This window comes from Falco biarmicus, chromosome 2 (assembly GCF_023638135.1).
Source record: "Falco biarmicus isolate bFalBia1 chromosome 2, bFalBia1.pri, whole genome shotgun sequence".
Taxonomy (NCBI): Eukaryota; Metazoa; Chordata; class Aves; order Falconiformes; family Falconidae; genus Falco; species Falco biarmicus.
This window is the reverse complement of record NC_079289.1, coordinates 480,375-491,018: the sequence shown is the minus strand read 5'-3', so window position 1 is coordinate 491,018 and position 10,644 is coordinate 480,375. Positions and strand designations below refer to the sequence as shown.

Here is a 10,644-nt window from a genome sequence, read left to right as displayed (position 1 = left end):
ACGGGGACGTGGAGGGAGGTGGGACAGCAGGCAGAGGGAGATGGTGTGCACAGGGCACAGCCTGGGCTCCTGGGGGACATGGGGCACAGCGTGGGGAGGCAGAGGGAGGCATGGGGTCCCGTACGGGACTACAGGGGGCATGGGGGGCTGTACTGGGGCACAGGGAGGTGTGGGACACGGTAACACTGGGCATGTCCTGGGGGCACCGGGGGGCTGGGGAAAGGCGGGAGGTGGAGCAGGGCACGGGGCCCGTGGGCGGGTGCGGGTCCCGGTCCCGGTGAGTCACGGCGCTCCCGCCCGCCGCCCCTCGGGCCGCCCCATAAAGCGCCGCTGCTCCGAGCGCCGCTGTCCCATGGCTGCGCCGTGCCCCGCCCGTACGGCTGCTGCGGGACCGGGCGGGGGGGTCGGGGCACCCCTGGGGGTCGCCAGCCGGGACTTGGGGGGCCCCGGGAGGGGGATCCAGCCCGATGCCTAGGACTTAGGGGGGCCCGTTGCGGGTCTGGAGGGGGCCGTTGAGGGGTCCATGGCCACCTCGGGGGGTGCTGGGGGGACGGGAGCATCCCAGGCTTGGGAGGCGCTGGGGTGGGATACCATGACCAGTTCCAGGGAAGCTGAGGGGGATGCTGCGGGGGTGATGCTGGGGGGAGCTATCCCAGGCTTGGGGGGAGCATCCCGGCATGCCCAGCACTGAGCCCCATCTCTGCCCACAGGGACACCCCCCTGCCCTGCCCAGCTCCTCCTGCCCCTGCTCTGCTGGGCCCTGGCCTCCTGCTGCACAGGTAAGTGGGGGCTGCTGAGGGGGCAGGGGCAGGGGGGCAGAGCCAGCTCTGGGCTCTGTGCCACCCCAAGAGGCCTGTGCCCCTGTCTCCTCTGTAGGACCATGCCTTCCTACCCACTTCAGAGATGTGGGGTCTTGAGGGGCAGCTCTTGTCCCCCCACCTCACCCCACTCTGCTCCCTCAGGTGCTGTGGCCCTGCAGCCCCCCAGAATCACTATCCTGCGGATGCCAGCAGAGCCCCCCCACCCAGGTGAGTGACCCTGGGGCCATGGCAAGGGTGGCCTGAGGATGGGGGGTGCTGCAGTGGGACCCCCACCCTGGGGGAGGCACGGGGGTCAGCTCCTGCACCAGCCCCGGCAGACACGCGAGGTGCGTCCTCCACCTGCAGCTGAGATTTCGGGGTGCTGGTGAGGTGGAGGACGTTCCCCTTTGGGGGAAGGAGGGGGTGGGCCATGCCTGTGGTCAGAGGCAGCCTGGCCCAGGGGGCACTGGGGACCCTCACAGCCCCTCTGACTCCATGTACCTCTCCGGCTCCAGGCGAGAACGTGACTATTTCATGTGAGGCAGTGAGTGGCCTCCCCGAGCTCACGCTGCTCTACTGGCTGGGGAACAGCTCCTTCGTGGAGAAACTGCACCCGGATGGGGCCGTGCATGAAGGGATGGTGCTGTGAGTACATGACCAGTGGGTCCTGAGGGTCAGCAGGGCTGCCTGGGACTGCTCTGGGACTGGCAGGGAGGAGCAGCCTCAGCCAGGACAGGGACTCAGGGTCCCCCAGCCTTGAGGGGGTGTCACAGAGCCAGGGATTGGCACTGATGTGCCCCCCCTGGGTCTGCAGGGAGGAGCCACAGGGTTCAGGGGTGGTCCTGCACCGTGACCTGCACTTCATCTCCTTCAGCGTGTGGCACCTGCACACCAACTTCACCTGCGTGGTGCTCAGCCCCCTCGGCGTTGATACCAGGGAGGTGCAGTGGCTGCCCCTGGCACCAGCACCGGCCCCTACCAAGAGTGGAGGACTGGGCTGGGAACAGGGAGCAACTCCTGATGGGTGAGCACCCCATGGTGTGGGTCCCTGCTCTGATAGCCTTGCACTGCTGCATGGGGATGTGACGCCTCCATGGAGGCCTGTCTCCGTGCCCTGCTACAGGATCTGCATGGCCCCACGTGCACCGGCTTCTCTATGCGTGGGGCTCCTGCTGCCCTTCACGGAGCTAGGAGTGCTGCCCAGGACAGCCCAGGGACCTGCCCATAGCTGGCTGTGGGACCCCGAGGTTTATTAAAGCACATCAAGGCTGCCCGGTGTCACCTGTGTCCTGGGGATGGGGCTGCTCCTGGGTGCAGAGGGCACCTGTGGGGTGAGGAGGAGGGGATGGCTTGGGTGCCCACAGAGGGCAGGATCCATCCCTGACGCCCTTGCTGCCTGGTGAGGGGTTGGAGAGCCACAGACAGCCCTGGTCCTGCCCTAGGGATGCCCAGCCCCATGGTTGTGCCCTCTGCTGAAGGGAGTGGGGAGCCCTGGGGCACAGAGCCCTCATATCCCTCCTCTGTACCCAGGGGGCTTGGGGCTCTCCCCTGGCATGGCATTGCTGAGCCCCATGTGCTGCTCCATGGGGCAGCCTCCCACCCATCTTGTCCTGGCAGGGCTCTTCTCACGGGCACTGGGGCTGGCGTGGCCAGTGCCAGCCCCCATTGTGCTCCCTTGGGTGCTGGTGGGGGCAACGACCACCCTGAGCTGCAGGCAGCTGTGGGACAAGTCAGGGGAACAGACCCCGGGAGGAGACATCCCCTGCTGGACCCATCGAGCAGGACCTGGGGTGTGTGCATCTCTCTGTAGGGATGCTCTGGGTGTGGGAGGGCTGGAAATGTGGGGGAGCTGGAGAAGACCCCGTCTGCAGCCCCCATGAGCTGCCCCCAGGAAACCCCCAGGGACACCATGGTCCCACAGCAAGTCTTTATTCCTCTGGGAGTCAGGGAATGGCAAGCAGCTAAGCAGCCAGCCAGGCAGAGGCACCTCCAAAAGCAGCTCTGTTGCATCCCCCCAGTTCCCATCAGTGCTGACCCCCATCCCTGGGGCAGCCCCTTGCAGACCCCACACTCAGCTGCATCCAAAAGCCCCAGCTGCAGCTCTGCAAAAGGCCTCATCAAGGCTTGACTGGTGTCCCGGGGCTGCCAGCACATCCCAATGCTGGTGACACCATGGCAGGGCCGAGCTGGGCACAGGTGGCTTTGCAGGACCCTGCAGTGGGACCATCCCCATGCCCCCGGCCCCTCCTGGTGTCCCATCCCATCCTGCCATCTCAGTGAAGCTGGTGGCTCCCATTCCTGACCCCTTTCCCTCGCCATGGTGTGGTGGCAGCGGTGGCCTGGCAGCTCAGAGGCCACCAGCAACTGCCAGGACTGTGGCTGCCAGGAGGAGCTCCCAGAGGTGTCGGGGGTCCCCGGGGATGCTGCAGCCTGAGGGTGCCAGAGAGGGGGAGTCAGGGGCAGCCGAGGAGAGGCAGGGGGCCCAGCAGGGTGCCACCCTCCCCGGCTGCAGTGGGGGCTGTTGGCTCACCTGCGCTGAAGATGCACGGCTGGCTCTTGCATCTCTTCTCTGTCAAAGAAACCAACTCTGTCTGCATGGCTGCTGCAGGCTCCACATTGCACCACTCCCCACCCTGACCCTGCCATGCTGTGCCATGCCATGTGTGCCATGCTGTCCTTCACCATGCCATGCTGTGCTGTGCCATGCTTTGCTGCTGAGGGTCCCTGCTGTGAAATTTGGGGGAGAGTATATGGGAGATGTGCAAGGGCGCACACCCGAAGGCCAGCTCCCCATGTTGCCCCCCCCATGATCAAGAGCCCCTTTTCCCCTTAAAGCTGGTGGGAAGGGGCCACCCCCTGCCCCCTGCACCCCAGTGGCAGGGAGGGACCATCACACAGGGACATCACCTTTCACCAACTCGCAGTTGTAGGTGCTCAGCGCACCCTGGGAGCGGAGCTGGATGAGGGCTCTGTCCCCATCATGGGTGATGTCGATGACCTGGAAGGTCTCGAAGGGTGGGATGAGGACCTCTTCCTCCTCAGGGAAGAAGGAGAAGTCTCTGATGGGGACACCGTAGCAGGTCTCCACTGAAAAGAAGGTGTCCCGGCCAAAGGGCAGGGTGCTCTCATTCCGGAGGGAGGTGGAGGTGAAGTGGCCGAAGCGGATGGATTGGTGGCGCTGGGCAGTGAAGCGTATGCCACGGATGCCCCGGTAAACGTGGTGGCAGTGGTGGGGCTGGGCATCCCGCAGAGTGCACAGGGCCTCGCTCAGGAGGAAATGCAGCACCTTGAACTGGAAGGCACCCAGGTATTCCCTGCGGGAGTGCCCAGCCTTGCGAACAGCTGTGTTGAACGCCTGGTGCAGGGGGCCCTGTTCCGTATATGCCAGTAGGGCAATCGCCTGCGCTGGTGTCAGTGCTCGTGTCTGAGGAGCACGTCCCCGCCGGCTCCGCCATTCAGCAGTGGCAACAGTCCAGGCCTTGGCGTAGATGCTGTTGTTGGCAAACTCAGTGCGGTTGAGCTCCTGCAGCTCCTCCTCCATCATGTGGCTGCAGCCCTGGTACCGGTCATCAAAGGAGGTGGGGGCCATGTCCAGCGCCACCTCCTTGACAGGGTCGAGGTCTTGCTGGTGCAAGGGGCTGCCAGCAGCCAGTTTCCCAGCCAGCAGCACCAAGCCCAGCACCAGATGCTCCATGGTGGGCAGAGCCGCCCTGAGGGAAGCCCCTAGATGTCACAGTGTCACGGGCAGGGAAGCAGCCAGTTCCTCCGCAAGCAGCTGGGGAGGTGGGGGAGCGAGAGCAGGATCAGCTTGGGGAGGGTGGCAGGACATGGGAGGGGGCTGCTGAGAGAAGCAGGGCAGGCTGGTGGAAAGCACCCCCTGTTGCATCCCCAGCCAGGGGCACCCCACGTGGCACACGTCTCAGCCCCGGCTGAGCCCCCAGTCCTGTTCCTTGCACTCAACCCTGCCAACAGGTGGGCGGCCCTAGCACCTGGAAGCGTGGCCCCGCAGCCCGCAATGTCGCTCACCAGGAGCAAACCCCTCAGGAGCCCCAGCGAGAAGCGTTACCTGCTCCCTGTGGTGGACGTGGGGTCGGGGTGCTGTTCCTCGGCTCCTGCAGCATGCAGCCCCTCGGAGCCCACCCGCTGCTGGCAGGAGAGGCGAGAAGCAGCTGATCTTTCTTTATATAGCAGCGCTGGCTGGGATCCCTTGGGCCCAGATCTGGCCCCCACCTCCGTTCTTCCTGTTATTTTTACCGTCCCTGTGCTGAGTACCCACAGCAGCTCAGCTGCTGCCCCTTCTGCCTTGCAGCGTGGCTACAGGGGACAGTCAGGAAATCCCCATGGGAAAAGTTGCCTTTGCTTTAACTTGGTGCAGGTGCCATCCCCTCGGGGGCTTTGCCTTTTCCTGCAGGGGCTAACACGGATCCAGCCCCACCAACCTGGGACACCATTCTTGCACTGACCCCCCTTCATCATGTGGCTGAGGATGGGGCAGGTTGTGGCTCAGATGGCATGGAGGTATCAGTGGCACTGGTGGGGGCAGCCATGGTGGGCCAGCCCCTGTCCACAACCCATGGACTTTGGAGGGGGTTAGAAGGCAGGAATCATAGAATCATATAATTGTTCAGGTTGGAAAAGACCTTTAAGATATTCATGTCCAACCGTTAACCCAGCGTTGCCAATGCTACCACTGAACCATGTCCCCAAGCGCCACATCTTCGTGTATTTTGAACCCCCCCATGGACGGTGCCTGCACCCCGTCCCCGGGCAGCCTGTGCCAGCGCTTGGCCACCCTGTCGGGGAAGACATTTCTCCCAGTGCCCACCCTGAACCTCCCCTGGTGCGGCTGGAGGCCGTTCCCTCCTGTCCTGCCGCTGGTTCCTTGGGAGCAGAGACCGACCCCCCTCGCTGCAGCCTCCTGCCAGGCAGCTGTAGGGAGCCAGAAGGGCCCCCCTGAGCCCCCTTTTCTCCGGGCTGAGCCCCCCCAGCTCCCCCCGCCCCCCCCGAGCTGTGCCCCAGCCCCTTCCCCAGCCCCTGCCCGGCTCTGGACACGCTCCAGCCCCTCCGGGTCTGCCTGGGGGTGAGGGGCCCAACGCTGAGCCCAGGGCTCGAGGGGCGGCCGCACCAGGGCCCAGCACAGGGGGACGGGCACTGCCTGGCCCTGCTGGCCACGCTGCTGCTGACACCGGCCAGGGCGCTGCTGGCCGCCGTGGCCACCTGGGCACACTGGGGGCTCATGCCCAGCCGGCTGCCGACCAGCCCCCCCAGGCCCTTCCCCGCCGGGCAGTTCCCAGCCCCCTGCCCCCAGCCCGCAGCGCTGTGGGGGGCTGGTGTGACCCACGGGCAGGGCCCGGCACTCAGCCCTGTTGGGCCTCATACAACTGGCCTCGGCCCCTCGGCCCGGCCTGCCCAGACCCCCTGCAGAGCCCCCTGCCCCCCAGCAGGTCACACTGCCCCCAGCTCGGTGTCATCTGCAAACTGACCGAGGGAATGCTTGATCCCCTTGGCCAGATCGTTGATATTAAACAGAACCGGCCCCAGCAGGAAGCCCTGGGGAGCAGCCGGTGTGACCGACCGCCAGCGGGATGTGACTCCATTCCCCACCACTCTTTGGGCTCAGCCAGCCAGCCAGCTTTTAACCCAGAGTAGAATACGCCTGTCCAAGCCATGAGCTTTGGCTCATAGCTTTGGCCCTTCTGATTTCCCGCCTGCATAATTTCACGGCATCTTTGTGGTCCTCCCGAGTGTCCTGCCCTTCTTCCCAAGGTCAGAAACTCTCTGTTTTCCCTGACTTTCAGCCAAAGCTCTCTGTACAGCCAGGCCAGTCCTCTTCCCCGCCAGCTTGTCTTTTGGCCCATGGGGATGGCCTGTTCCTGCGGAGCAGGAGCCCGATGGAGGTGACGAGGAGATGCCCCACGGGGCCACACAGAAGCAGCTCCATGGGCCCGGCCAGCACCATCCCCGTGGGGCCAGGCACAAGCAGCCTGGCAGAGCCCACATCACCGGGCACCCGTGGGCCGGGCACGTGGCCAGGCAGCCCCAGGGCACGGCTGGGCAGGACGGTGCCTGGGGAGAGCTGTGGCACCTGCTGGGCTTTTGTGCCGTAGCGAGTTCGGTGACCGGTGCGCAGCGCCAATTCACACACGAGTCGAGGTATTTCCATCCCTGTGTTCCAGTTCGTGCAAAGCAGGGCACTGGGTGGTAACCCACAAACGCCTAGCTCCCCGGCTGCCTAAACTTTATGCTGTTTATACAGTTTGGCAAACCAAGACATCAGCCTTCACTGGTGACAAGTTACATATTTCTCTCAGTATTTTTGGCTTGTTTTCCTATTTGCTAACCAAGTCTCTCAGTTTTTATGTTAACTAGTCTGCATGCTCAGCCTCTGCTTCTCTTTGGGCCAGGGCGTCTCTTGAGTCGGTGGTCGCCATCTCCCCGGGTCGCAATTACCTTTCCCCTACTTAGCGCTTAGTTTTGCTGAGCTCATTTCTTGTGGTAAGCTTCCAGCCAGCTCATTCATCAGGTGATGCTACTTTCTTCTTTCTTTAAGTTCATTCTTTAAACAAACGACTTGCTGGTGCTTTACAAAGCGCTTACCAGGGCATACCAAAATGCCTGTAACTGAACCTAACTGTTCAGGTACCAACCATGTACTTGATTTTATTCAGCGCTCGATATCTGGGATACGTCGTGGGGCTGGGAGATGCTCTCACCTCCTCACCCAGCTGCTGGGGGTCCTGCAGGGCCGAGGGAAGAAGTCAAAGCATCGGAGGAGCGTGGCGAGAGCCCGGGTGGAGGAGCAGAGCAGCGAGCAACCCCGGCACTGGGCACCCCACAAACGGGTGACACCCCACAGCAGCCCTGATGTGGGGCTTTGAGCTGCTGGCCACTGTAAGGGACGTGGCCCAACTGACTGTGCTGTGAGCCAGGGCCACGCTGCGAGAGAAGGTTCCAGAGGCAGCAACAGGCAGTCACGGGGAGGTGGGGCCTGGTGTCCCTTCCCTTGACTGACGGGTGTCTCCAGCACTCCTGGAGCTGGGGAGAGAGGCGGTTCCGGAAGCCCAGGGACTGGGGCCAGTAAGTAGGAGCAGGTACAAGCCTCTGAAGTGCTCTCTGCACTGAATACCCCCATTGGCAGGTCTGACGCTGGGTGCAGGACTGGTGATCTCCCTCCCTCCCTCTCTCTCTCTTTTATTTCTCTTAAAGTTGTTAAGTAAGATGAGGCCTATGTCAATTTCTCATGAAGCCACATAGCTTAGGGGGGTATAATTGTGAAAGGGTCAGCGTTCACTGAACGTTTGTTCCATTAAAATGCATGTTCATGTACGGACCTCGAGTGTTATTTTGCCTTAATCCACACTGAAGGGATTTGCGAAGCTCAGTCACTCTCCCCTTCCCGTAGGTGGGATGTGACATACACTGGCGTCATGGACAGGATCCCCTCAGTGTTGGAAGGTCCTAAGTGACGGTGATGCTCCACCCGGTGAGGGTGGGCAGGGAGAGCAGGGAAGCGACCTCTCCGTGTAAGCCGGGAGACATTTGAGCAGTGGCAAGCCATGGCTGCCTGGGAAATGCCGGTGCTTGACTGCTCCCCTGTTACTGAAAAGTTGAAGGACTGTAAGGCGTGCCTTTCCTCACCAGGGATGGCACGGGGCCATGTTAGCTGGCACGATTCAAAGGCTGTAGCAGACAGAATGACACCACTTAGGAAGGAATGAGAAGTGTGACCAGCAAAAGCCACGGTACGTGCTGTGTTGGGAGCCGCACGAGTGGTGGCCCAGAAGGAGAGGCGCCTGATTAAACAAACTCATGATGAAATGGTTAAACCCTTGCAAGAACAAGTAAAAACCCTGCAGAGCCAACTAAGTGCTGAACGTAACAGCACTCAGCGACTCCACACGCTCTCTCAGATGCATTGGACGGAGAACAAACTTCACGGTCCGAATGAGAGGAAGGGGGACAAGAATCTCTTGATCAGACAGATCTTAATTCTGTTCTGGATAGTCTGCTGGGATTTACAAGACTGGCACGGCTGGCCAAGAAAAACAGGGCCCAAGACCTTTGTACTTGTCTAAGGAGTTTGAAATGGACCGAGAAACGTTTTACCCCGACAGTGAGGAAGTGGTAATGAGGCCGATGATTAAGCTGAGACCACTGATAGCAGCCAAGGTGGGGAAGCTCCACAAGTTACTATCCAGACGGTGCCGCACTCAACAGCCAAAGTGTTGAAATTCCAGGAAAAATACACCAGGTTAGCTCAAGAAACTGAGACAGAGTATGTATGGAGAGTATCACTGACAGGAGGCTATCAAGTCCTGCTGTTGGAAGACGAGGCCCAGGGTTACTGGGTTCCAAGGGTTTTCCTAACTGCTGATGACCCAAGAGGTCGCTAACTCTACAAGCTGCCTATTGAGCAGGGGACCCAGACCCCTTGGAAAGGGGGGATCCAGTATGTATCGAGACCCCATGGTGAACCCATACACCATGAATATAACGTCCCGTTATGCCCCAGTTGGCATATCCAAATTCTTAACAAAAAAGGTACGTCCACCATAATCGCTCTTTCATAATCAAGCACTTTCATAGCGTGGTCCCTTAAACGTTAAACAAACGTGGTCCTTAAACAATCCAGATAATAAAGTTGAAACGTGGGTAATAAATCCCCTACCCCATGAGAATACTCCCCTAAGGAATTGTTCATGAAAAATTAGTTGCAAATCGTTACTGTGGCACCCAATAGACACCTGGTGAGCCCCAGAGCTGCAAACCTTTATTCGGCATATGTGTAGTTGTTGGGGCTTTCCGGCACCAGGGTTAAACCTGGAGATCCCACGTGTTATGGAAAAACTACCCATCGAGAAACTGCCTAGATTAAAACTAAAAAAACCTGCCTAAATTAAACTCTTTAATTGCAAGCCTTTGGGAAGACCCAGTGACAACCACAAGTCCTTGGTGCTCTGCTGCTGTACATTTGAGCTCCCATCACTCTCAGGGACTGCCCCTCGTCAGTGTAACCGAGTGAAGAGCTGGCAAAAACCGATGGGAACAGCCCCATGGTATCTCCTCTGGGAGATTACAGCTGCTGCAAGGCTGAACTACTGAAATGAAACGTGGAGATCTTCCCCATTGGAGGGGAACAGAATGCATCATCACTTAAAGGGCTCAGTCCTTCTCACACTGCTGCTTTGTCCAGCTAGCTGAACTGCTGCAGCCCACAGGGCAAACTGGGAAGAACAGATCCCTGCCATTTTTGCCCAGCAACTATCCTGACTCTTACTGACTCCAGGCCCTGCTGCATTCCCAAAGATAGAATTGGATGCTTACAAAACCAGAGCTTCCAGGGAATCTGAACTAACCTTGGAGGAGACAAGACTGTAAAACTGGGGCCGGCAGACTACTGCACAGGAAGGGTAAGGCAGCCTGCCGTCTGCTCCTTTGGTGCTTTTCCAAAGCCATCCATTAAGCCCTTCTGCTGGGCTTCTGAGAATTAAGGAGTGTCTTACTGGAGTGACAAGCTGCAGGGCAACAGTCCTGCTCCCTTCCCTTGTTCAAAAACCAAGCAGAAGAAAGGCAAGGAGCACACCTTTTCCCTTCTGCTGTCTCAGCTATTGAAGTTACAGGCTTATAACATTGCAAGCTTTTCGGGAGGACACACCTCGGAAGGGACAAAGAGACACAGGTCCCTGCCTTTGTAATGCCAGGAAGTGACAATGTTTATACTAAGCCATGGACTTTTCAGTTTCTCAGTGAGAGAGCTGGAGGGGATGGGAGGGGGCACAGCCAGGACAGGTGACCCAAACTAGCCAAAGGGATGTTCCATACCATATGACATCATGCTGAGTAT

General features: G+C 60.2%; 2 protein-coding genes across 4 annotated transcripts; one reads left to right on the top strand and one right to left on the bottom strand.

The window, feature by feature from the left end:
* The first annotated feature begins 645 nt into the window (after positions 1 to 645).
* Positions 646 to 2,071, top strand: IL18BP (interleukin 18 binding protein). Its single transcript, XM_056329152.1, has 4 exons — positions 646 to 779; positions 963 to 1,028; positions 1,316 to 1,445; positions 1,615 to 2,071. The coding sequence occupies exons 2-4, from the start codon at positions 1,004 to 1,006 to the stop codon at positions 1,826 to 1,828; spliced, it is 369 nt and encodes a 122-aa protein (XP_056185127.1). The 5' UTR covers positions 646 to 779; positions 963 to 1,003; the 3' UTR covers positions 1,829 to 2,071.
* A 7-nt stretch (positions 2,072 to 2,078) lies between these two features.
* On the bottom strand, positions 2,079 to 7,220 carry ART1 (ADP-ribosyltransferase 1). Of its 3 annotated transcripts, none has more exons than XM_056329141.1 (3): positions 4,867 to 7,220; positions 3,331 to 3,369; positions 2,079 to 3,230 (listed from the first exon to the last, which is right to left on the bottom strand). In XM_056329141.1, exon 3 carries the CDS (start codon positions 3,117 to 3,119, stop codon positions 2,079 to 2,081), a length of 1,041 nt encoding a protein of 346 aa, XP_056185116.1. In that variant the 5' UTR covers positions 3,120 to 3,230; positions 3,331 to 3,369; positions 4,867 to 7,220. The 3 variants fall into 3 exon arrangements, with proteins under 3 accessions (XP_056185116.1, XP_056185117.1, XP_056185118.1); XM_056329143.1 differs by having other exon boundaries at positions 2,186 to 3,230; positions 3,708 to 7,220; XM_056329142.1 differs by lacking the exon at positions 4,867 to 7,220 and having other exon boundaries at positions 3,331 to 3,682.
* Positions 7,221 to 10,644: the final 3,424 nt, after the last annotated feature.

Bases quoted from the DNA above. Each gene is read 5' to 3' on its own strand.
- ART1 (XM_056329141.1), bottom strand. From the start codon at position 3,119: ATGGCGAGGGAAAGGGGTCAGGAATGGGAGCCACCAGCTTCACTGAGA.
- IL18BP (XM_056329152.1), top strand. From the start codon at position 1,004: ATGCCAGCAGAGCCCCCCCACCCAG. The intron at 1,029-1,315 runs GTGAGTGACCCT...CTCCGGCTCCAG, and splicing joins AGCAGAGCCCCCCCACCCAG to GCGAGAACGTGACTATTTCA. The intron at 1,446-1,614 runs GTGAGTACATGA...CTGGGTCTGCAG, and splicing joins GTGCATGAAGGGATGGTGCT to GGAGGAGCCACAGGGTTCAG.